The sequence below is a fragment of the Notothenia rossii genome (assembly GCF_949606895.1).
Source record: "Notothenia rossii genome assembly, chromosome: 9".
Classification (NCBI taxonomy): domain Eukaryota; kingdom Metazoa; phylum Chordata; class Actinopteri; order Perciformes; family Nototheniidae; genus Notothenia; species Notothenia rossii.
The window spans coordinates 57377402-57400530 of NC_136907.1; the positions used below are offsets into that span (position 1 = coordinate 57377402).

Consider the following 23129-nt stretch of genomic DNA (forward strand, 5'->3'; position numbering starts at 1 on the left):
TTTGGAGCTGTCCTGAGGTCAAAGCGTGTGACTGCTTCCTTTATTGCCAGGGTGCTAGGGCAACAACAGGCCCTTGATGGTGTTTTGTCTGTACAGTGGGGGACTATGAATGAATGTGAGGGCGTCAGGGCATTCACCACTGCAACTCAGATGCAGGTCCATGAGTCAGATTTGTGGCTCTCCCTGTCAGGATTGTTGGGGGCATCTCCAGATGGTCTGGTATAGTCTTCCGCTTTGCTGGAGGTAAAGTGTCCCTACGGAGCCAGGGAAATGACAATTAGTGAAGCATTGCAAATCAAGGGCTTCTGTGTCAGTAAGGAAGGAGAAACATTCAGCCTGCGTGAGGAACATCCTTACTGGCACCAATTGCAAGGTCAGCTTCACCTCACTGCAATGAAGAAGAAATAAAAAAATTGTGAATTGTTTTTAATTTACATTTACTCGCCTTTGCAATGTTGTGGTTGTTAGAGTGTTAGGTTTCCTGTCAGCTCATCTGTTGGGAAGATATAAAATATTAGTTTCATGGAAGTCACACCGTCCGACATATACTGTAAGAGCATTAAGACATACAGTACATAGGCTAAAACAAAACATCTAAAGATATAACCTTGCACTTTGATAAGTCTCGTGAACATTTTCACTATTTTGACATTTTTATAGATGAAAATTGAACTAAAGAAATAAATGGTAGATTAATCCATATTGAAAATAGGTGTCAGCTGCTACAATAATTATAGTTATATTTCTTAATTAATTAAGATAAGATATTACCGTATTGATCCCAATTTGCGAAATGTTTGTGTTGCAGCAGCATAACAAGAAAAACAAAATATAAGTTATTATATATAAAAAAGCATGTGAGGGATGGAATATTAAATTGAATATAAATGTAAAATGTACATGTGATTTTACGTCCAAGAGAAGCTATGGAGCAGAGAGTTCTCTGCCAGCCAGAGGTGACTTGTTATTAGTTCCATATGTCAAACTGATTTCCCTGACTACAATCTTTAGTTACATGGTGAAACGTTATGCTGCTTGTACTAATTAGACTTATCATATAAGCCACACAGGTTTTAATAGGATGTATTCATTATCTTTACTTATGTTGCGGTCTTTTCAGCAGCGCCATCTCTAAAACGGCGATACGGTCACTACCCATTATTTACATTTCACCGTGACATGGACAAAAATGTAACGTCAGCTTACCTCATGGCACGAATCCAGACTCTCCTTTGGAAAACATTGGCCGGGAAACGATAGAACAAGCACGTTTCATGCGAAGACCTGTGGCTGCAACCCGGAGCAAAGCAACAAACCATTGCGTAGCTAACTAGTAGCGCTAGCTTTAGCTAACGTTAGCTAACGAAACGAACTGCCGAGTAAAATTGGAAAACACTGGTAATTAATTATTCTATAGTTTGTAAAACTAAGGTGTTAAAAACGGCAATTTCAAAAATACAGATTCTAATGGTCAGATATAGATACAGATACTAAAGATAGGCAGGTACTTGCTTTCAAGCAGAACACAGGGGAAAACAAACTTAGCGGGAGTGTTTACGTGTTCGGCGTAATGACGTACAACGGCCTCGACAATTTCTGTAGTCCTATTCAGCCATTCGGTAACAAACATCGTTTTTCAGACACGTAAACTCTTCAAAAATCCCCAGTGGGGTCACTGCTGATGTATTTAATGTCGTAGAACAAAACGTGATTTATCTCTTAAATTTGTGTCAACCACAGACCTTATTTCGAGCTATTTTCCAAAACCCTATGGAAAAATGCATTGCTTTTTGAGGAAGGAACCGGAAGTGCTAAAAATGCTAACTTATATCCGGGTTTTACGACACGTCACTGCAGTTCTCTATCAAGGATGTAGAATACCTTGGTTGAAGGATATTCCAGCCAGAGACCCAGCACAAGATCTGATTGGTTGCTTTCTTTTCTAACAGAAAACCACTGAAATGCGTAGTGCATGGTCCGAGAAGGACAAACAAATCAACGTAACACTGTAATATTACAGATCAACAACACAGATACAATTCTCATTTATTCATTTTATATACATATTATTTATATAATTAAATCGATATTTTGTTTGTTTTATCTTAGTGTTCCAGGGTATTCTCAAGGCCCTGACGGTTTGCCACTGGTGTTATGAAGGTTTTTATGCATGTTAATGGTCTGTAGAGTCAAAAACCTTCAAAGTACACCCTGTAGCGAGTAAAACTCTAACACAGTCTATGCTGCCCCAAAACGCCTCGTTGGAGATTTTTCATTTTCCATTGTTGACTTCCTGGGTACTGTGACGTGTGAATACCCAGAGGCCACACCCTCTGACAGCATTTCACGAAACAAAGCTTCACAAACCTTTCAGCGATTCATGCCGGATATGTACAGCGTAGGGCACTGAAGAACGATGCTCTTCCTACTTTGTTTGGACCAGCGGGAGATTCGGGTACACAACCTGTAAGTATTCATTGTTGTTTGTGTATTTATGATGCATGTTTAAAACAAACAAGGTATCTACCACGACTGTTTAAATGGGTAAACGTTTTTCGGGCTGCTAAGTTGGGATCGCGGATAAATGCTCTCTGCAGCAGACCCATGCTCACAGCGTTATAAACCTTTTTCTTACTCAATATCAAGCCACACTTACTGTTTTTACTTCGGCTGTGAGTGTTTGTGTGTGCTCAGGATGAGTTTTGCTTGTTTTCACTGTATCGCCGACCCGGAAGCCTATCCGCTCCTCGCAGCAGATCGCAGCAACGAGCCTCGCAACTTCCCGACCAATCAGAGCACACTGGGCTCACAGGGAGGGGGGGGGGGGGGCAGGAGCTCCAACAAGCCGTTTAGGACAGAGAGTGAATACACATACTTTACAGAGATGCTGTATGAGAAACCAATTTGAGTTTGGAAAATTGCAAAGTATAAATCTATTCTAGTATACCTCAACAATGGAATTATGATCAGTAGAAATGGCCATGACATGGGACTTTAAGTGAGAATTCAGTTGTTATAATGACTCACCCAATATGGCTTCTTGACTGCCAACGACAAACGTTGTATTTATTGCTCATAAAAAGCACAGGTGGTTCTTAGGTAACTAAGAATACAATTTGTGGCCTCAAAGCACTTCTCTGGCTTTTGTTTTTGTTGTAAGTGGTTGTAAAGTGTTGATTATCTGAAAAGTATCCAGTGGTGCTGATTGGTATTAAAAATCCTTTGATTTAGTCCCTTCAAAGGGCTTTTTTAGGTGGGATTCTGTTATTTTGTTGGCCCCCTGTTGAGTTTCGAACCAATTACAGTCACACACAATATGCTGATGGAGATAAAATTATAGATATAGGAAGTGAACACATTGGGAATACCTGATGATGGCAGAGGAAATAAAATGTAAGAGAAACAGATGGTTAATTCAGTTTGTCCTTTTATTTCTGTCCACACGGGGGAGTGGATGGGCACATTGGACTCAATTATACTTCTACACCATGACAGATGGAGCTGCGGGGGTTGTGGGGCGGTCTGTGGTTTCCCCGTTGGTAAGAGGGATTAAATGCTAGAAACTAGGGGAAGGGGACCCTTATCTATAGAAGGGGAGGAATAGATGGTTACAGAGCTAATGGCAACCAACAGTTGATTGGCTGTGAACGCTAGCCAATGGGTGTTGGAGAAGAATAAAGCGACTCCACTGGTGATTAAAAAGTCTCATCTATTAGAAGCATGGGGGAAGGGAGCCATAAAACAAGGGTTAATGTGTGTTGAGTGTGTTGGTGGTTTTGTACTGGATGAATGAACAGAAGCAATCAATGAATGTGGACCCTCATAAATCTACACTTGTATGTCTGTTTAAGGCACAATTGTATGATTCATAACACAGACAAATAGTTTCCATAAATATTCATGTATGTAAGAAATCATGCCTTAATTAACATTAAGTCATTATAATAATGAATTAACTTTTTGTATTCCTTCTGCCATTTTTCCGTTTTCCCTTCCTCTTGGTGTATTTCCAAATGTTTAATATAAGCTCTTTTCTTTCTTTGCTCTGTTTCTCTTACGTCTCCTTTGTCTTGGTCTTGGTAAGGTAGCTTTTGTAGTAGAAGTTACTGAAGAGAGCGATGAGGCTGAGGGAGTAGGCGAACACAGCCATGTTCATGGAGTCGGGGAAGTCACAGTCAGCAAACAGGTTGTAGGTGGTGTGGATGGTCACGATGAAAAACTGGAGCTGAGAAAAGACAAGCAGACAGACAAAGAGTGAGAAAAAACATTTGCGTTACCAAAATATGAGAAGGACATGACTAAATACAAAGGGAGTGACTTTAATAAGGCCATTGAGACTGGTCGACACGGACAAAGCTGGCAACCTAGAAGAATAGGGTGACCTTCTCATTCAATTCCGCCTGTATAGAGACATAAAACTAAGTTCTTACTTCTTTGATTAGAAAAAGCTAAACAACGCCGCAGAAAACTATACTGAGGAAAACCTGACATCATAATTAAAAAATATCTATTTTCTGAATATTTGTAACACACACCAATAGTTTTGGCGAGGCAATAATCACTAAAAAAGGCTTGAACGAATCTGATTTTGTTGGAAAAAGACAACAGCCAATACTATTTGTCTGTTATTATCGTAATATATACTGTAGACTAATCTATATCCATATGTTACATAGTATGGGGCCTCTATAGGGTTCTAGTCCTTGCCAAGAGTACTGTTTATAAATTAACATCATGAACGCATCCATCCAACACTACACACACACCTCCCCTTAAAATGTAATAATAATTACCACTCATAAATACAAAAGACCCAATTTACTAAAATATCTCAGCTTCAGTTTACCAAATTGTGAAGCCAACTGTTATATTAGGCTTGGGGGGTCGACTCTAAGGTCAGTACAATTATTGTTATATAATGGCGGTCAGTCACCATACTGACCTATATATGCTGCAGCTATATACAGTAGAAGGGAGAAAGAACCTAAAGGATGCATTGTCTCCTTATCAACGCTATAAGAAGAAAACAGATGGTCCAGTAGTTAGTTAATCTGTTTAAATATGCAATCAGAACAATGCCAAACCAAGCAGGGGGCCTCATCTAGGTCTTGTCAAAGTTGAATCTATAAGCTTTCTTGGACATACATTCAACCAGAGGTATATGGAGGGAACAACTTTTCACATTACTAGCAACACAATTTAACATACCAGCTGCTAAAAGTGCTAGATTGTATTCAAACTGTCCTTGAGCTACAGGTGTAACGCTCTAACCCAAAAAACACCTCAAATGGTATTATGACAAAACATAAAAAATAACTAATCATTAAAATCACCCAAGTGGTATTCCGAGAAGCATTTGGCCACATCAATATATTAAAGTGGTTGATTTATAGCGATTGATAGAAGCTATAAATAAATGTAGAAAGAAAAAAGAGAAGGAAAGCTGAGGCAAAGTGAACATAAGACTCAATGTCACACACATGCTAACTAAGGAACATACTGACCAGTTGCAGAGAGGTGAGGTAGCGCTTCCACCAGAGGTATTTGGTCATGCTTGGTCCAAAAGCTGCCAATCCGTAGTACAGATACATCACTACATGGACCAGGGAGTTGATCAGACCAATCAGGAAAGCTGTGGATGGATACACAGGAAGAGTATTACAGATAATGTCCTTGAGTATGTTTTCTCTTATATATTGTCTTGAATTTGCTAAAAATGGTATGACTTTTCTGTGAGACTGGGCTTGTTGGTTGGCGTGTACTCACATTGGCCACCAGCCACATATTTAACCCCAGCCCACCAGTTGAAGATCATTGTGGTGTGATGGTAGACATGAAGGAAGGTCAGCTGACTGTTCTTCTTTCTCAGGATAAAAAAGATCTGAACCATACAAACATAAATGGTTTTAATGGTTATAGATGGAAGGACAACAATACATACGTCAATTTATTTGGGAATTCTTTTCACTTCTTTATACTCACAGTATCACTGAGCTCTATTACTTTTGAGAAGTAGAACCACCAGCATACCCTGGCCATCTGCCAAACAGAATAACATATGTTAGCAGTCTTTTGCACTGGATTTTTTGTTGAATTAAGCATCATGAACTAAAAAGATGTACCCTCGTGGCCTGTGGGCTGTCACTGTAGTCGACTGGCTGGCACAGGAGACTGTATTTGGCCAACCAGGAAGAGGCTGTAAACTGGAAACACAAAAGCTGCTTTACATCTCTGCTTTCTCGCTATCAGCCGAAAAACATGTTATCCCATGTTGAACTAAGTACAGGGCACATAAATACTCTGGTATCCCTTAAGATTAACATGTGTCTGATAGAGTGCTGACAGGCGGACACGGTCCTCGCATTCATAACATTAGTTTAAAGATGTACCTCATAGAACATGTAGGCAGACAAGCAGACCATGGCAAAGTTGTAAACTATCAGGATGGGTTTGAGGTTGACTGGCTGCCTGTTCTTCATCAGCTTCGGCCCCAACCATATAATGAGCAGGTAGCACAGAAAGATGGAGCTGATAGGCACAGGAGAATAGACCAGAGGCCAACTGTCTGTCCTCTTGTCTAGACAAAATAGAGAAAACAAGAGGAAAGCACGGCTCAAGCAAACACGTCAAATGTCTTATATAAAGATTTGAAGATATTTCATTAAAATATGTAAGCAATTAAAAATGTGAAATTAAATACTTACCTCCATTTCCCAGAATCCCTTGGTAGAATAATTGTAATTTCTGCCAAATGGCGAGAGCATGGAAACTCTGAGATGGACACACATGAGCAAGAGTCTTTAGCTAGTACAGTAGGTACAAAACTAAAACACTGTTGATAATAACATTTAGGATATTCCTTTAAAGCCAGTAATTGAAAACATAAGATTGTATTTTTATTTAATTTAAATTTTAGTCAGATAATGTATTGACTGAATCAAGGCTTCAGTCTGTGCAAACTTCATAAAAAAGTGGGAAAAAAGGTCCCCTATAAATCTTGATACAAATCACAAAACAACTTGTAACTGTCTGTTGAAAGAATACAAGTGTAGGCACAAAACATATTATCTCAAAGACGACTGACAACAATAGCCCCCCTCTGCAAATTTGATTTAAAGCACTGGATTATAATTCAAGGATTATGTTCACTAATCCAAATTCATCTCTTGATAATGGATAATAACTAATAATCCCCTTGATGAATGACTGCCTAATGTGGACGACAGGGTGATTAATTTTCATTTATGATTATTAACATGCGATAGTGCTGCCATCTAGTGTTTTCATATGGGAAGTCGAAAAACAATCTTCCGCTCTTCATCTTCCTTTATTTGAAAATGTGGATTTGTTTAGGGTTTCGTGTCTGGAGTTAAGCTCCCCCTCTTGGTTTTGGTACCTATCAACTGAGATTAGGTTTTTGTTGCCTATGGATATAGAAATTCAGTCAGTCTTTGCTATTGTTTCTGGGAATTATAGTGGTATTAACATTATAAAACTACACTCAAATTACACTTGATATGTTTGGAAGGTTATTTTATTTAAATTTTATTTTGAACACAAATGTAATTGAATACGGTATATCAAAAATGTGTACTATTGCCCCATAAAATTGTATTCTGGGGAAGAGGCTTAGATACAGCATCTGGGGATATAAAAGAACATTACAGTACTTTTGTCATTTTTGTTGAAGTAATTAAATAATTGTACTTATAAATAAGTAATTATAACATTTCAAAAGCTTGATGATTTGAGATGATGATGATGATGATGATGATTATATTGGAAAACACTCTGGCAGGTAGATCATCTCTGATTCAGTATCTCTCTTCCTAAACATCACTGTTTAGAAGTATTTTAAAAGAGCATGCATCAGCAGATATTTTTCCTCTTCATGCTAAATACTACACCCGTGAATCCCAACACATAGTACTGTATTGGTAGAAGCAGCATGTTGTGTGGACAGGGATAAGGAGTTTATCTTCTCCAGGTGCCTTATCTTAGGGATTTCGAGAGGGAAATCCCTGACATGGCCAGGCTTGTACAACCTGCTGAGGTTTATCCAACAGGTTTTAGAACTTCGGCGTTGTTAAATCTCAGGAAAATAATATCAAGACAATATAAAGGTATGGGAATTGTAGAAGAATATAAACGAAAGGGGTTCAATCATCATATTAAACAGCCACGCCAGCGATCTGTTTACAAGAAGCCCGGTGTACAGAGCTAATACTACTTATACAATCTGTGGTTAAGACAGTGACCCTACATGCAGGTTATCATTGGAAATGATGACTTTTGCTTGAATTATTTATGATCAAGAATCACAAGAATCACCATTTAGTTAAAATATTTGTTGCAAGAGACTTTCTTTAGTTTAGTAGAGCTTTGAACAAGTGGCCTTACCTTCATTCTGATGCCGGCTGTTTGCTGTCCTCAGTCTCTCTCAGTCATGCTGCATCTCAGCCGCCGTTAAGCAGGTAATCCTGTGTGTGTGTGTGTGTGTGTGTGTGTGTGTGTGTGTGTGTGTGTGTGTGTGTGTGTGTGTGTGTGTGTGTGTGTGTGTGTGTGTGTGTGTGTGTGTGTGTGTGTGTGTGTGTGTGTGTGTGTGTGTGTGTGTGTGTGTGTGTGTGTGTGTGTGTGTGTGTGTGTGTGTGTGTGTGTGTGTGTGTGTGTGTGTGTGTGTGTGTGTGCGTGTCTCTCTGTGTGTGTGTTGTAGTAGTAGTAGTAGTAGAACCTTTATTTATCCAGGAAAATCAATTAAGAACACATTTTTATTTGCAATGATGACCTGAAAGGAGGCAAAAGGCTTCCTGAGGGGATGGGGTTTGGGAAAAAAAAAGAAAAAAAAGACAGACTCCGGGCACTACAGAACCCAGGAGACAACACAAACACATAGAGCAAAGATGACAGGCATAGCAGTTAAACATGTAAAAACTCTAAAACAATATTGTGCTGTGGTTCAATCAGTCATTAAAATCAGCATCAGGCAAAGCAGCTACATGTGTGTACTGGGTGTCTATAATAGTGACATTGAAGGTGCGGGGGGAGACAAAGGTTTTCATTTTCAACGTTTTTTGAATGACATTCCAGCTGCTGCTGCAAATTGAAAGGCGGAGCGGCCAAAGGATGTGTGGGCTTTGGGGATCTTTAGCAGGATGCTTGTAGCTGACTGGGTGTTGTGCGTCGGGGGTGGGCGGAGTTGCAGTAATTGTGTGAGGTAGAAGGGGGTGAGGCCTAGGAGTGTTTTGTAAACAAACATCAGCCAGTCTCAAGAGAGGGCCAGTTAGCCAGAGACTACAGGTCACAGTGGTGTGTCCTGTAGGGGGCATTGGTGGCGAAGCGGATGGCGGAGTGATATGTGTGTGTGTGACTGCTCCTTTATTCTAGCATAGCAGTTCAAGTGCTACCAGTTTGATTGCAAACTATTAGATTGACAACTTAATTTGATAGTTCTTATAGGAATGGGAACATGATTTTGAATGACTTATTGTAATTATAACATTATGTGAACCTCTTAGCTAAACAATGGATCTTATTTTTCTTCCTAAGATTTCAAAAAAGGTGATATTTTTATATATATTATAGAAAAGATTGGGCACAGTTTGACCCTTGTATCATGCAAATGCTGATTGAATACTAAAAGACTGGATTCTGAAATTCATCATTAGGGAAAAGTATTTTCTCCTTGATACAGTCCCAGTTTAAAACGCATTTGAAGCATAACCCAAAGTGTATGGCCGAGTTTGGGTTAAGCAACAGGTATACATAATATACACTGTATATCTTGGAGTTGTACCATGAGATTGCGAACTTCAGACTTTTACTGCTCCAAGCTGATGCCAGATAAACGAGTTGTAACCATTTTATCATCTCATCCTAGGAAAGAAACACAGTTTCCGGCTTTTTAGTTTGGTTGGGGATAGCATTACTGTGTTTTCCTGCTATGTTGTTGGGTTGAGTGTTGGGCATTATGAGAACATTGGCAATGGGCATGCATAATTCACATTTGCATTTTTTATTTTGCATTATTTTGTTGGGATTTTTTGTCTCTTTTAAGTTGTTTTGTGTTCTTAAATTATTTGGTCATTTTGTAGTTATTTGTAGCTGCACTGGCTAAATTACAATAAGTTTAAGACTCGTAGACAAACACTTCAGATATGTACTTATTTTTTAATGGAGAACACAAATCTTAAGGATCCTTCTACACCCAGTTAATTAGGTGGAAGTACACAAAAATACTTCAAATCCACAGCAAATATGATTAAATGGTAAAAGTGACAATAATGCATTCGCAGGTGTGGTTTATAATGATTAATTGGATTATTATTCTAATCTAATGTATTAAGAAAATGCCTTTACAATGAGTAAAGGACCGCACTCTTGACACACGTACATAGTGATGTAATAGCATAGCATACAAGCAGAAACTGAACCCAGAAGGAAAATGTTTGGGCAGAAATCCCACTGAGGTTTGCTCTATAGCAGTGCCCAACATCCTCTGACTCTGTGTGGCCTAGATAACCATCAGCACATCCAATCTCTCCGCACACCTCCGTCTACAACTCCCTGCAGGCAGGTTTAACACCATAGATTTCATTAATGGGAGAAGATAGGCTGGCATTGGCTACGTCATACACACAGAGGACCTAGGTGTGGACATGCTGGCAGAGAAACCAAAATCTGATCACTGCTAAAACAGATTCAACTGCTAATGGAACAGCTGTTCTGCCACCAAAGTAAAACATGTTATCAAAAGTAAAATACTAAGAAAAAAGCAAGTAAAACACTCGTAAGATGGCATCCTAGTCATCTTCTTCAATCTCTTCGTGATGACTGTGGTTGCCAGGTTGCTGATGATGATGTTGATGATGATGGTCATGATAATGAGGATGGTGATGGTGATGCTCAGGATGATGGTGAGGAGGGTGCATAGTATTATTCTGACTATGCTGATGTTTGGACTGGTTCTCGGGACTGGTGTGATCGTGTTGGTGGTGATGATGATGAGGACCATTATGATGATGATGATGATGAGGAGGATCATCAGTGTCCAGAGGACTTGTGGGTATTGTAGTTGTCTGGCTGACATTAAACTGCGTTGTCTCATTCCTCATGAGGGTGTTCTTGCCACTGGATAAAGTGTGATTAGCCTAAGGAAGATATGGCATGTTAAAACTGCAGTAATAGCATTTGTTGGCCACTTGGAGGCAGCAGAACAAACAAAACATTTTCAAGAATTCCTTTTTACACACCCAGCAAACATGGTGGTGCATTAACACTCATGTTGTGTTTCCCACCAATAGGCACTTTCACACTGCAGCACTTTTCCCACAAAGGTTCATCAGAACTTAGTTCATCAGAACTCTTTAGTTCTGATGAACTAAGTACAGATCGCGTTCACACCATCCATGGTTCACACCGGAATAAGTCCCTGAGGGAGAATTAGGCAAATGAAGCCGCTGACGTCACTTCTTCTTCTTCTGCTTTGGGTTTACTGGCAGGCCGCAAACAACTTCACGGCGTATACTGCCACCCGAAATCCCCGGCCGGAAGTCCCCGGAGTTGGGGACTGGCTTCTAAGCCTTCCGAGTAAATCGCCAGAACGCCGACACCTCCTCATCTCTACCACTGCCAGCTTTTCTTTTGTGTTGCCATAAATTAGTCTCTCTGCGTTTCTGCGCTGGGCTAATGCTAATGCTAATAATGCTGATGCGAAGATAATAAAATGGCAGCTTCACAAAACTTTTGGGGAGTTTTAAGGGGCGTGGCTTGCATTGCACCCAGCCAATCAGAAATAGGAACCTTTTTCTCCCATGAAAGTCCCTCTCTAGCAGGGAGGAAAAGGGGGTAAAAAGGCTCTGATTAACTAATTTTAGTTCCGGATTTTTTTTTTGTGAACGCAAAAACGCCTGTGAACTATATCGGAACTAAAGTGGGAAAAGTGTGAAAGCGCCTAATATTACTTTTCTGTTTGCCTACATTTTCATCCAAAACATCCTTGGCACAATATTCTGGGATGCCTTTTTTACTGTGAGGAATCTAGTTTTAAAAGCAAGGAACGAGAAGAAGGGAGTTCTGTTTTTGTGTAGCATCTAGATCCAGTTGAGGAGACTAGAAATGTAACCTGATGTAGTTTGTAGTGTTTGTAGAGTGTGTGTTTGGTTATTACTCACAGTGCAGTTACAGATGTTTTTAAGATAAGTGGCTCTGATTGCAGCCTCTACGTAGACTTTGTGCAGGAAACTGTAAGGCAGCACTATGTGGAAGGTGAGCAGACCACACCTGGAGAAAAAGGGAAAGAGCTAATCAAAATGTAATAAGGAACATCAAAATCATGGCACGAGATTCTTAAAAACCCTTCGAACCAAAGGTGCTTAGCCCAGTACAAAACGTTCACACTTATCAAAAAGCTTAAACAAATTTGAAATAAATCAAAGATTTTAATTTTATACATATTGTCTTGAGGATGTTACCTATCATAGATCAGGAAGTCATCTTTGTCTCCATCCAGGGCCTCCCACACATCATCCTGAAGGGGGCCCTGCTGGTAGACAGGAACTCCAGGGGCCGCTTTTCTCTTCAGCTCCCAGTACATGGCTCTGGACATCGCATCGCGCTCATTCACGATCATAAAAGACACGTCTGTCAGGTTGCTGCGGTTCAGCTTGTCACGCAGGCCTCCAATTCTACAGAGGGACAGTTAGAGAAATTTGACTTCACTGTTGATGAAATTAAAAGGGTCTGTAAGCATCTGCGTGACACTAATAGTCATTTAAAATGAAAACTTAAAATGCCACAATTGACATACTCCGTTCTTGCAATAAATGTACTGCAGCTCAATGTAATTAAGTAAGAGGCATTTAGCAAATATGGTGCATGTGGGTGTAAAACATAATATCAAAGTTAGGAATGCACATGAACGCAGTAATACAACTTAAAAATTGGGGAGGTCTTTAACAATCCAAGTTCTTGCTTTTATTGTCATCCACACTGAAAAAACTGAACCGTTGACTTTAATTAAATGTATTATGTCAACAGAAATCACATAACTGTATTATGTTAGTTGAAAGCCGTAATATTAAGTTTAACTTCATATTACTTGTGCTGTAAACTCATGTTTGTGCTGGGTTTATGAGGGTTCAGTTTATGTGTGTGATACTTTAAATCTGGGTGGAGCTTCGCAGGGTTTATTGATGTGTAGAGGGGATACATAAATGAACGTCATTGAGATTGAGGAATCAGGAGAGGCCACTAGTAAGTGTGATTATTATATTGAATTTGATTTAAGTTGTATGGGATATGTGTGATCCTAATTGTTGTATTGTTGTTGTCTGAAAGCAATTCTCGAACCCTGAAGGCAAGAGAGACTGAAAAGAGTCAAGGGAAGCTTATAAAAGTTAACAGCATTTAATTACACAAAATATGCGGTGGTGTACAAAATGAAATGTGCGAGTGGAGGCGCTCTCCACATCCGACCGGTCAGTTCAGGTCAGGGGGTCGAAGAGCTCAATTCTTGGCTTGCTCTTCCTGTTGTCATCTGAGGTCTTCTCCTATTGGCCGGCGTTGTCGGGGGGCGGGTCCAATGCAATTCCTGCCTTTTTCTGTAGCTAAATTGCATCATTCTAGCGTCTGTGGTTATTTAAACATTCCCTGCTACACATTATTCAGCGTCAATAAATGAGTGCTAATCCCAGTGTGCTCAGTGTACAACATCACATGTCATTTCACCTTGGTTCAAGGTTTGAAATCGTATGATTCCGCCAGATGCTAAATGCTAACCGGAAGTGACGAATTTTCAGAATAAAAGTGTTAAGCTAATAGTGAGAACTTCCGGTTTTTCAGAATAAAACTGATTTAAATCAAATAGTGTATTTAATTCAAATTACGCCATATCAACATTGATTTTAATTTCTAACATGTCCTTTTTTCTTCTAAGGTTAACAACCTATTTGAATTTGATTAAATTATCAAACCTAGGAGTTGTTTCCGTCCATCTTGATTCCACCCATACTGTCGGGAGATAGACAGTACAGTTGTTAACTAACCGCATCGGGAGGAATAAAGGTTTCAACCGATGGCGAGAGACAGCTAGGAAGATAGACTACAGCAACGGTCGGCGGGAAGTGAATGCCCGAGGCTAGCAAAGCTAGCAAGGACCGTCGAAGCTAGCGGAGCTAACGAAGCTAGCGGAACTAACGAAGCTAGCGGAGCTCGCGAAGCACCGAGGGACGCCGGTCCGCAAGTAGAGCTGACGACCGGACGACAAGGAAACCCCGTGGTCGCAACGGTCGGCGGAAAGTGAAGGCCCGAGGCTAGCAAAGCTAGCGGAGCTAACGTGGTCGGAACACGTGAGTGACAAGGCCATTTTCGGCGCTATCTAGCCAAAGAAGCTAGCGGTAGCATAGCAAAGACGAAGCAGTAGCTAGACAGCAGACTGAAGGTTGCCAGGAAACAAAGCTAACCAGCAAGAAGACAATAACTAGCTAGCTAGCACACTGAAGGGTGCTAGCATACAAAAACCAAGCTAGCTATCCAAGTCAAAGACACCAAGCTATTGGCTAGAAAACGAAGCCAACCAGCTAGGTATCCAGCTAGCTAGCCAGGATAAGACAGATTGAGCTAAACTCAGCCTTAAATTCAGAGAGATGATTAAGGGGGAGGAAACAGTGAAGCATCTGAAAGACCTGCGGACGAGGGCGAAGGTGGCTCTAGGTCGTAAGGTGAACTCAGTAAAAAAGATGGTGAACACTATGTCAGAGGAGGAGTTGATGAAAGAATATGGTGAAGTCCACAAGGCCGCCACCAAAGTCACAGAGGCCAACAGTGAATACCTGATGAAATTAATTCTGAACGCTGATAGCGACGAGGACCAAGTATCAGAAGAGCTGAGGGCAGACGTGGAAAAGACGGATGGAGAAACCAGCCAAAGGCTTGAAGAGATCAGTGAAGTGATTAAAGCAAATCTTTTGTCTAGGCATGGAGAAAGGAAAGTGATGTTTGCTGTCGGGGAAGCTGAAAAGGTCTATGAGGAGGCAGAAGCGACACAAATTGACCTAGTAAGCTATGAGAGTTACGAAAAGCAGCTAAATAATTTAGAAATACTCATTAAGGAATTAAAAGAAGTGCACAGCACCTGGAGGGGATGGGCTCCTGAGACTGCTAAAACAGATGTGGAAGAGATAGTGCGCCAGCTTGAGACAAGGAAAAATGCACTCAAGCGTCAAAAGGAAGCTGAGTTTAACAAAGCACGCGGTGCAGCAGAGTTGGCACGCACAGCAGCAGAGGATGAGCGCGCCCAGTTCGCCCTGGTTCAGCTAAGACAAGACCAGGCCCAACGCTCTAAATTGGCCGAGGCTCAGATTGCAGCAGAAGAAGCACGGTTTGAACTCATGAAAGCGCAGCACAAAGCAGTGGAAGAGGCGCACACTACTGGCGTGGCAGGCACGGAACCCAGAGACAACCCGATGGGAGCGATATCAAAGATACGACTCAAGCCGGTAAGCCTTCCCAAGTTCAGTGGCAGTATGAGGGAGTTTCACCGCTGGAAAAAGGACTGGGAATCTTTGCAGAAGCAGGGAGAACCGTCCGGGTCGCCTGAAGTCAAGAAGTTCCAGCTTCTAGACAGCATGGAAGAGAAGGTAAAAAAGGATGTCACATTGGCCAGCTACAGTACAGTCGAAGACATGTTCAGAGTACTGGAGAACCGTTACGGGAACAGGTCCACGATTGCACTGCAGATCGTCGCAGAACTGGAGAAGATACCAGCTGTGAAAGGAGACCAGCCGAGGAAGGTGATAGACCTCATCCAAGCTGTGGAAAAGGCTTTGGCAGACCTCACAGACCTCGGGAACCCTGGAGCCATCAACCACCCGCTGATGATTAGGTCTATAGAAAGCAAGCTGCCCGACCAGGTGAAGCGAGAGTGGGTCATCTTCAAGGCTAAGCCCGAAAACGGTGTCACCCCAGTCAACCATTTCAATGCGCTTCTGAAGTTCCTGAAGGAGCAAGAAGAAATTCTAGAGAGCTTGGAACAACTGAAAATAACAGAGACATCTGAAAAAATGGAAAAGCCGCAAAACAGGTTCGAGAGGAAGTATGCCTACACAAAAGCCACCAGAAGGGATACTCCAGAAGGGGAGTGCGTCGTGTGTGGAGAGGAGAAACACAATAACAAGTTATTCTTCTGCAAGAAGTTCAAGGGGTTTGGCTTGGCTGAGAGAAAGACTGCTGTGAAGAAGGTAGGAGCATGCCGCGTTTGTCTTGGATGTCACGACGTGGTAGAAGAGTGCACAGACAGGTTCCTCTGCAACAGGGAAGACTGCCAAGAGGGGACCTCCTCGGACCACCACTACCTCCTCTGTCCAAAATGGGAACAGCTACCAAAGGGGAAACTTGGAAAAGGCAGTGAGAGGGTAAGGGAGCTAACAGAAGAACAAAAGCTAGCCTTGTCCAAATGTTCCCCAGAGGCGGCGGCGGAGATCATGAAAGCTTTCAGTAACAGCAACAAGACTTCAGTGACAAGGAACGCTAGGAAGGATGAAGGTGGACTTCTGGAAGAAAATAGACTGACCGAGCACCCTGTCATCATGATGCTGTTGGAAGTCACTGCCAACGCGGGGCAAAAGATCGGAGCTCTGATTGACCTCGCATCAGACACCAACTACATCACTCATGTAGCGGCTGACAGGCTCGGTCTGAGCAGAGAAGAAGTCACTCTGATTGTGCATGGAGTTGGAGGAATGACCGTGGCAGTCAAGACGAAGAGGTACCTCCTGCGAGTAAGAGTCAAGACCCCCAAAGGTACTGTGAGGGCTCACAAGCTGATTTGTTATGGCCTGGAGGAGATCGCTAAAGTGCATCGGAGCGTCAGACCTGAACAGCTAAAGAGGTTCTTTCCGGAGGTTGCAACGGAGGAACTGAAGAGACCAGACCATGTTGAGCTTCTCATCAGTCACAGAGAGGGGAGACTCGCTCCACAAAGACTGAGGATAGTTGGAGACCTCGTCTTATGGGAGGGCCCACTGGGTAAAACCGTGGGCGGAGCACATCCCAGTCTGTTCGAGGATGTAAAAGTGGCAATGCACCAGTCTGAGACGCACTTCGCTCGCTCGATGAGGACAGCTGCAGTGGGGTACAGAGAAGTAGTTGAGAGTCCTGAGATTCTGAGGGAAGAGGAGACCAAGAGCCTGACTCAGGAAGTAAAGGCGGAGACCAGGAATACAACTGCAACAAGGAGAGAAGTTCTCGAGTGGTGGAAGTGGAACAGCATCGGTGCGGCCTGTGAACCCAGGTGTGGTGGGTGTCGCTGCGGGACATGCCAGCCAGGAGGAAAGGAAATGACCCTGGCAGAAGAAAGGGAGCTGGAAGTGATTAAAGAGGGGCTGTCCTACATGGCCAAAGATGAACACTGCCTGACTCCGCACTGGGACGCATCTTACCCATGGACCGAGGACCCAGCCTCACTTCCAAACAACAGAAGAGGAGTGGAGGCCACCTTCCTGAAAACAGAGAGGCAGCTCAGGAAGGAAACTGAGTGGCAGTCCGCCTACAAAGGTCAGATTCACGAGATGGTGGAGAGAGGCGCGGCAGTAAAACTTACCACGGAGATGATAGACGGCTGGAGAGGACCAGTGTGGTACGTGAGCCACATGGTCGCGCCGAACCCCCACTCAGTGACGACACCAGTGAGACTGGTCTGGAACAGCAGTCAACAGTTCAGGAGGGTCAGCATGAACGACCTTCTGCTTAAGGGGCCGGATGTGCTGAACCCCATCAGATCGGTCTTACTCCGATTCAGGGCGGGAGAGCATGCAGTCCTAGGAGACATCCGAAAGATGTACAACTCAGTCTGGCTAAAAGAGCGCGAAGTCCACCTGCACAGGTTCCTCTGGAGAGACACCCCAGAAGAGGACATCGGTGAGTACGCCATCACCAGGGTAAATATTGGCGACCGACCCGCTGGGTGCATCGCACAGTTGGCAATGAGGGAGACTGCTCGGCTGCCCAGGTTCGCGCATATGGTGGAAGAACGCAGGGTCCTGGAGGAGGACAGTTATGTGGACGATATCTTAACATCCCACAATGACCAAAAGAGACTGGAGGAAATCACAGAGGGGGTAGAAGAGATCCTGAGCGCCGGAGGCTTCTCCCTCAAACCATGGGTCAGGTCAGGCCAAAGTGGGAGGCAGAGGACTGCAGAGCAGGTCCAAGCTGGAGCAGTAGCAGAGCCAGGGTTCAAGACACTGGTACTCCCGAACCAGTTAAGCGACGAGGACAACAAAGCTCTGGGGATTGGATATCATGTGGAAAAAGATCAACTTTACATGATGACCTCGATCAACTTCTCAAGAAAGAAGAAAAAGATGAGAGTGGGACTGAATCTTCGTGAGGAGGAGGTAAGACCAGAAACGCCTGACCCTTTGACTAGAAGGGAGCTACTTAGTCAAGTTAGTGGACTCTATGATCCAATTGGCCTGGTTACGCCTGCAAAGCAGAAGGGGACTATCCTCGTCAGAAGGGCCTTCCAAGAGGCGGAGAGAGGAAGATTGACAAAGGAGACTTGGGACAGCCCACTCTCAGGGAACCTCCGAGAAGATGCTATCAAGCTGTTTGAAGAGTATGTGAGGCTGAGTAAGGTCAAATTCCACAGGAGTCTCACGCCATCCGGGTGGAAAGGCAAACCGTGGGGGGTCACGTTTTCAGATGGGAGCGATGACGCATACGGTGCCGTGATGTACCTGAGATGGGAGTCAAAGCAAGGGGTCGAGGTCAGGTTGGTGGAGTCAAAGGCCAAGCTAACACCTCTCGACCAAAAGGGAGACGTAGTCAAAGCTGAGATGTGCGGTGCGGTTTTTGCAGCTCGGTTAAAAGGGTATTTGCAGAAGCACGGACGGTTGGAGGTGGAGCGCTGGTTCCACTTTGTTGACAGTCAGACGGTCCTGGGAGCCATCCAGCGAGAGAGCTACGGGTATCAGACTTTCTTCGCAAACAGGGTCGGCGAGATCCAGAAGGCCGGACCAGTAACTGACTGGTGGTGGATCCCAGGGCCACTTAACATCGCCGACATCGTAACAAGAGGAGCAACTCCTGAAGACCTGGGAGAGGGCTCAGAGTGGCAGAGGGGACCAGAGTTCCTGGTGAGGCCGCTAGAAGAATGGCCCATGAAGTCGGCCGCTGAGGTGGCAACTGGTGCCAGAGAGAGTGCGGGCAAGCTTCAAAGAAAAGCATTCTCGGCAATACTCAACAGAGCCCAGTCAACCAAAACCCCTATCCCTGACGACACCAGTGGAAAGGACGCAGAGGCTGAGGAGTCCCTAGTTAAGGTTGGTGGATCCCCAGAAACCTCCGAAAGGGAAGAAGCTTCAGTCTTGACAGAGAGAAGACCGGAAGGAAAGTTTCGAAGCATTGCTGTTGTGAACCTGGTAAAACCAGAGAGGTTCAGCAGTCTGGCTAGGCTATGTGGAGTGGTCGTATGGGTCCGGCGAGCTGCAGAGAAATGGCGTACTAGAAGAGGCCGAGCGACGGGTCAAGCAAAGTGGGAGGCAAGAGTCCTGGACAAAAGAAAAGGCAAACCTGTGGAGGAGCAAGGAGATCAGGAGAGAGCGAGTCGACCTCGTAACGCTGGCTGTGCCTCTGCGGGGGGACCTGGCTTCAGGGTCGTGGAAGATTCCGAAGTAGAGAACTAAGGAGAAGAACCTCCTCAGACACCACCACCAGAGCAAGGTTATTTAGGTTGGTGGCCTCCTTGGGTCATCCGACCAGGGTGCCAGGTGGGAGGTGTGCTGTAAACTCATGTTTGTGCTGGGTGTATGAGGGTTCAATTAATGGGGTTCAGTTTATGTGTGTGATACTTTAAATCTGGGTGGAGCTTCGCAGGGTTTATTGATGTGTAGAGGGGATACATAAATGAACGTCATTGAGATTGAGGAATCAGGAGAGGCCACTAGTAAGTGTGATTATTATATTGAATTTGATTTAAGTTGTATGGGATATGTGTGATCCTAATTATTGTATTGTTGTTGTCCTTTTTTCTTCTAAGGTTAACAACCTATTTGAATTTGATTAAATTATCAAACCTAGGAGTTGTTTCCGTCCATCTTGATTCCACCCATACTGTCGGGAGATAGACAGTACATTACTGCTTTCAACTAACCTAATACAGCTACAAACCAGAACAATCTTTGACATGTTTTTTTTATCCTTTATAGTCCCTTCTTTTTGTTGAAAAAACTAACAAGTAAGAGTCAAAATACTATGTATGAAACAAGACTGTATGAGTTTACTTTGTCCCAACATGTTTCATGATTTCTGCAAATGTGTTTAAAAAAACCTCCACATTTTAAATGGCAGTTGTTCTCTTCTTTCTTACTTGGAGGCCTGAGTGAGACAGAACTGTCAGCTAGCCTTCAGTAGCGCCACCACAACCACATTTCCCAGCAGCTCTTGCATGGGCTCCTGTCCCTTAATGGACCAGCGGGGGGGAGGTTTGCAGATCCTGGAGGCATCATTGTCCCCCTCCAATGGCAGACTGACCTGTGCGGCCCACAGCAGCCCGGGCAGGGCGGCATACAGCCACAGCGACGAGACACCGCTCATTGTCCTTCTGGACTGAAGACGAGAAAAGCACGAGGTATTAACTGTTATTTTGACCAAAAGCGACTTTGTACACTGTAATACAGGTGCTACATTCAGCCCTTTGAGGGGAGACACTGTGAACCGGAATAAAAAACAATGAACTTAAAGGTCACCTATGCAAAATCCACTTTTTCACGTCTTTAAACATCAACATGTGTCCCCTCTGTGTAAAGAGATTCAGAAAGTTTCAGGAAAAAAGATTCACTCTTTTTGTCCTGATCCATTTATTTAAAAACCTGTCTGAAAATGAACTGATCAGATTTTGGCCACTTTATGATGTCATTATGTTTTTTGCCCCGCCCACCTTATCACCTGAATCTCCTCCTAGAGCACCATTGTGTTCTTTTTAACCAAATATCTCTCAGAGGGGCGTGGGGAGTGGCTCCTTATTTTCATCTAAAGGATCAGACAGAGAATCAGCACTTTTGAAACAGGGCTGAAACAGAGAGGATTATGGGATGCTACAATGATCTGTTTGGTATTTCGAGCCAAAAACTTCAGACATGTTTTGTATATATCTGAGAACTATTATATTGATGAAAAAGAGCATATTAGGGGACCGTTAAAGACTCAAACAGAAATCTGAATATTAAATCAAGCCAAAAATCAACTTTAAATCTGTTGACATAATGGGGTCAACGGATCTATACACAAGGGATTTTGGATGTCTCTTTGTAACCCCCTTATAAATCCAAAAATACAGCCAATAAAAAAAAGGCCGGGCCCCCCAAAAAAAGATTCCTCCATCTTTCTAGAAAGAGCTAAGAATTATTAGATAACAAACCCATCAGTAAAAACCTTCAGAATATAAATAGTAATTAAACAGCAACGTTTGTATTGTTATACAATACATATTCAAGACAATATAGGGGAATAGGGTAAAATAAAATAGGTGACACTTTCAATAATATAATTGTAGTAATTGTCAATTAGATATTCTTTAACATTACAATAACTTTGTGAAATTAAGAGAAATCTACAGTCTCAGAAATATTTTATATTGCCTAAATTGTCTCACCTTAAACATACATAAACTAGAGTTGAAAGTATGCATATTATTGAACAAAAGTCATAATCAACCTTAGATTGTGTGCTAAAGCCTCTCTAAACTGTATATGATATTGCAATCATGTTGACATGAAAGCAGCCTGTAGACTACAATGCAGGGCAGCACGTGCCCAGGCTGGGATAAAAGCAGATTCTTTGGCAGGTTTCCCCTGCACCAAATGTCCAGTCAGTCTGATCCCCAAATAATTAAACGAGTAAACCCTCATTGTCTCTCTCATCGCATGTGGAGATAATCTGCAAAAAGAGTTTATTATGGGGTAAACAGCCAACACACAGAAGAATAGGAGAGAGGGAGCAGAATACAAAGAGAGGCTTGGACAAACATATTTACAGCATAAAAACATCCAAACTAACAGTAGAAATGGATACATGGGAATTTTCATCGTCAAAGTAAAATGAATGGAAGTAAAGTGATTACATTGCAAGTATAATCTCAGTGAGTATGTCAGAGTCTTTAAAATAACCTTAACATGTCAGTTTTACCAACATGAATGAAGAACATTTGTGTGTCCTGCAGACAGTGGCTAACTGTTGAATTCAGATTATATTAAGAGGTTAAAAGTGCTCCCTTACAATGAATGAACTACTTTCAAAAATCCCCTCAAATGCTACAAACTCAAATCAAATACAATGGTTTTGCATATTTCAATATTCAGAGTTATATACTCATCAAGCCCAACAAAAAACCCTGTCCAATCTTACCTCTGTCCACTCTGTCCTGTGACTCATAAACACAGGACAGAGTATAAACTCTGCTGTATTTAAAGCCTCTGCTGTTGACTAAGCACTCCCCCCAAATGAAACAGACAGAGAAGAGAGAGAGACCCAGTGTCTGCTCGCTATCACGCACTTAGTGTGCAACTTCAGACGCATCATATCAAACACATCCAGTCCACATCGATAGATATTAAACAGCCCGAGCTGGGAAATATTGATCAGTATGAAATTAGGATCAAACTGACCCATTGGCTGTTTCCCCCTTTTGTATAGGTCTGTCATGGGCTCGAACTAAGTATGCTATCGACTGATACCTAGAGTTTGTTACAAGAAATTTGGGGAGGCTGCTTTCTGTTTTTATGGCCCCTAACTGTGGAAAATTTGGATCTTAGAATAGCCATCTCCATTGGAGTTTTAAAAAGTAAAATAAAGACCTATCTTTTTAATTTGGGGTCATTTTAGTTGTATTACTGTTCATGTTTTATTGTTTTATGGTTCTGTGATATATCTCTTTCTCTTTGTTTATAACCTGTTTTTAAGAATGTTGCCCCATCTTTATTGTGTATCTGTAAAGCACTTTGGACTGCATCTTGCATGAAAGCTGCTATTTGAATAAAGTGTATTATTATTATTATTATTATTATTACTTCTTAAACAAACAGTGTATCATATACTTTTAGCCGTAAAGGCCTAATTTGTCACTTTTTTAGCCC

At 42.5% G+C, this 23129-nt stretch overlaps 2 protein-coding genes across 2 annotated transcripts; both read right to left on the minus strand.

Moving 5' to 3' along the window:
- Positions 1-3382: 3382 nt before the first annotated feature.
- On the minus strand, positions 3383-8406 carry elovl8a (ELOVL fatty acid elongase 8a; the record flags this gene model as incomplete). The annotated part of the gene is made up of 8 exons (XM_079651015.1): positions 3383-4225; positions 5505-5632; positions 5767-5881; positions 5983-6039; positions 6123-6203; positions 6390-6577; positions 6705-6771; positions 8401-8406. 8 exons carry the CDS (start codon positions 8404-8406, stop codon positions 4055-4057), a joined length of 813 nt encoding a protein of 270 aa, XP_079507141.1. The 3' UTR covers positions 3383-4054.
- A 1741-nt stretch (positions 8407-10147) lies between these two features.
- On the minus strand, positions 10148-22559 carry selenop2 (selenoprotein P2). The gene is made up of 5 exons (XM_079648511.1): positions 22402-22559; positions 20366-20604; positions 12471-12683; positions 12171-12279; positions 10148-11147 (listed from the first exon to the last, which is right to left on the minus strand). The coding sequence occupies exons 1-5, from the start codon at positions 22426-22428 to the stop codon at positions 10800-10802; spliced, it is 936 nt and encodes a 311-aa protein (XP_079504637.1). The 5' UTR covers positions 22429-22559; the 3' UTR covers positions 10148-10799.
- Positions 22560-23129: the final 570 nt, after the last annotated feature.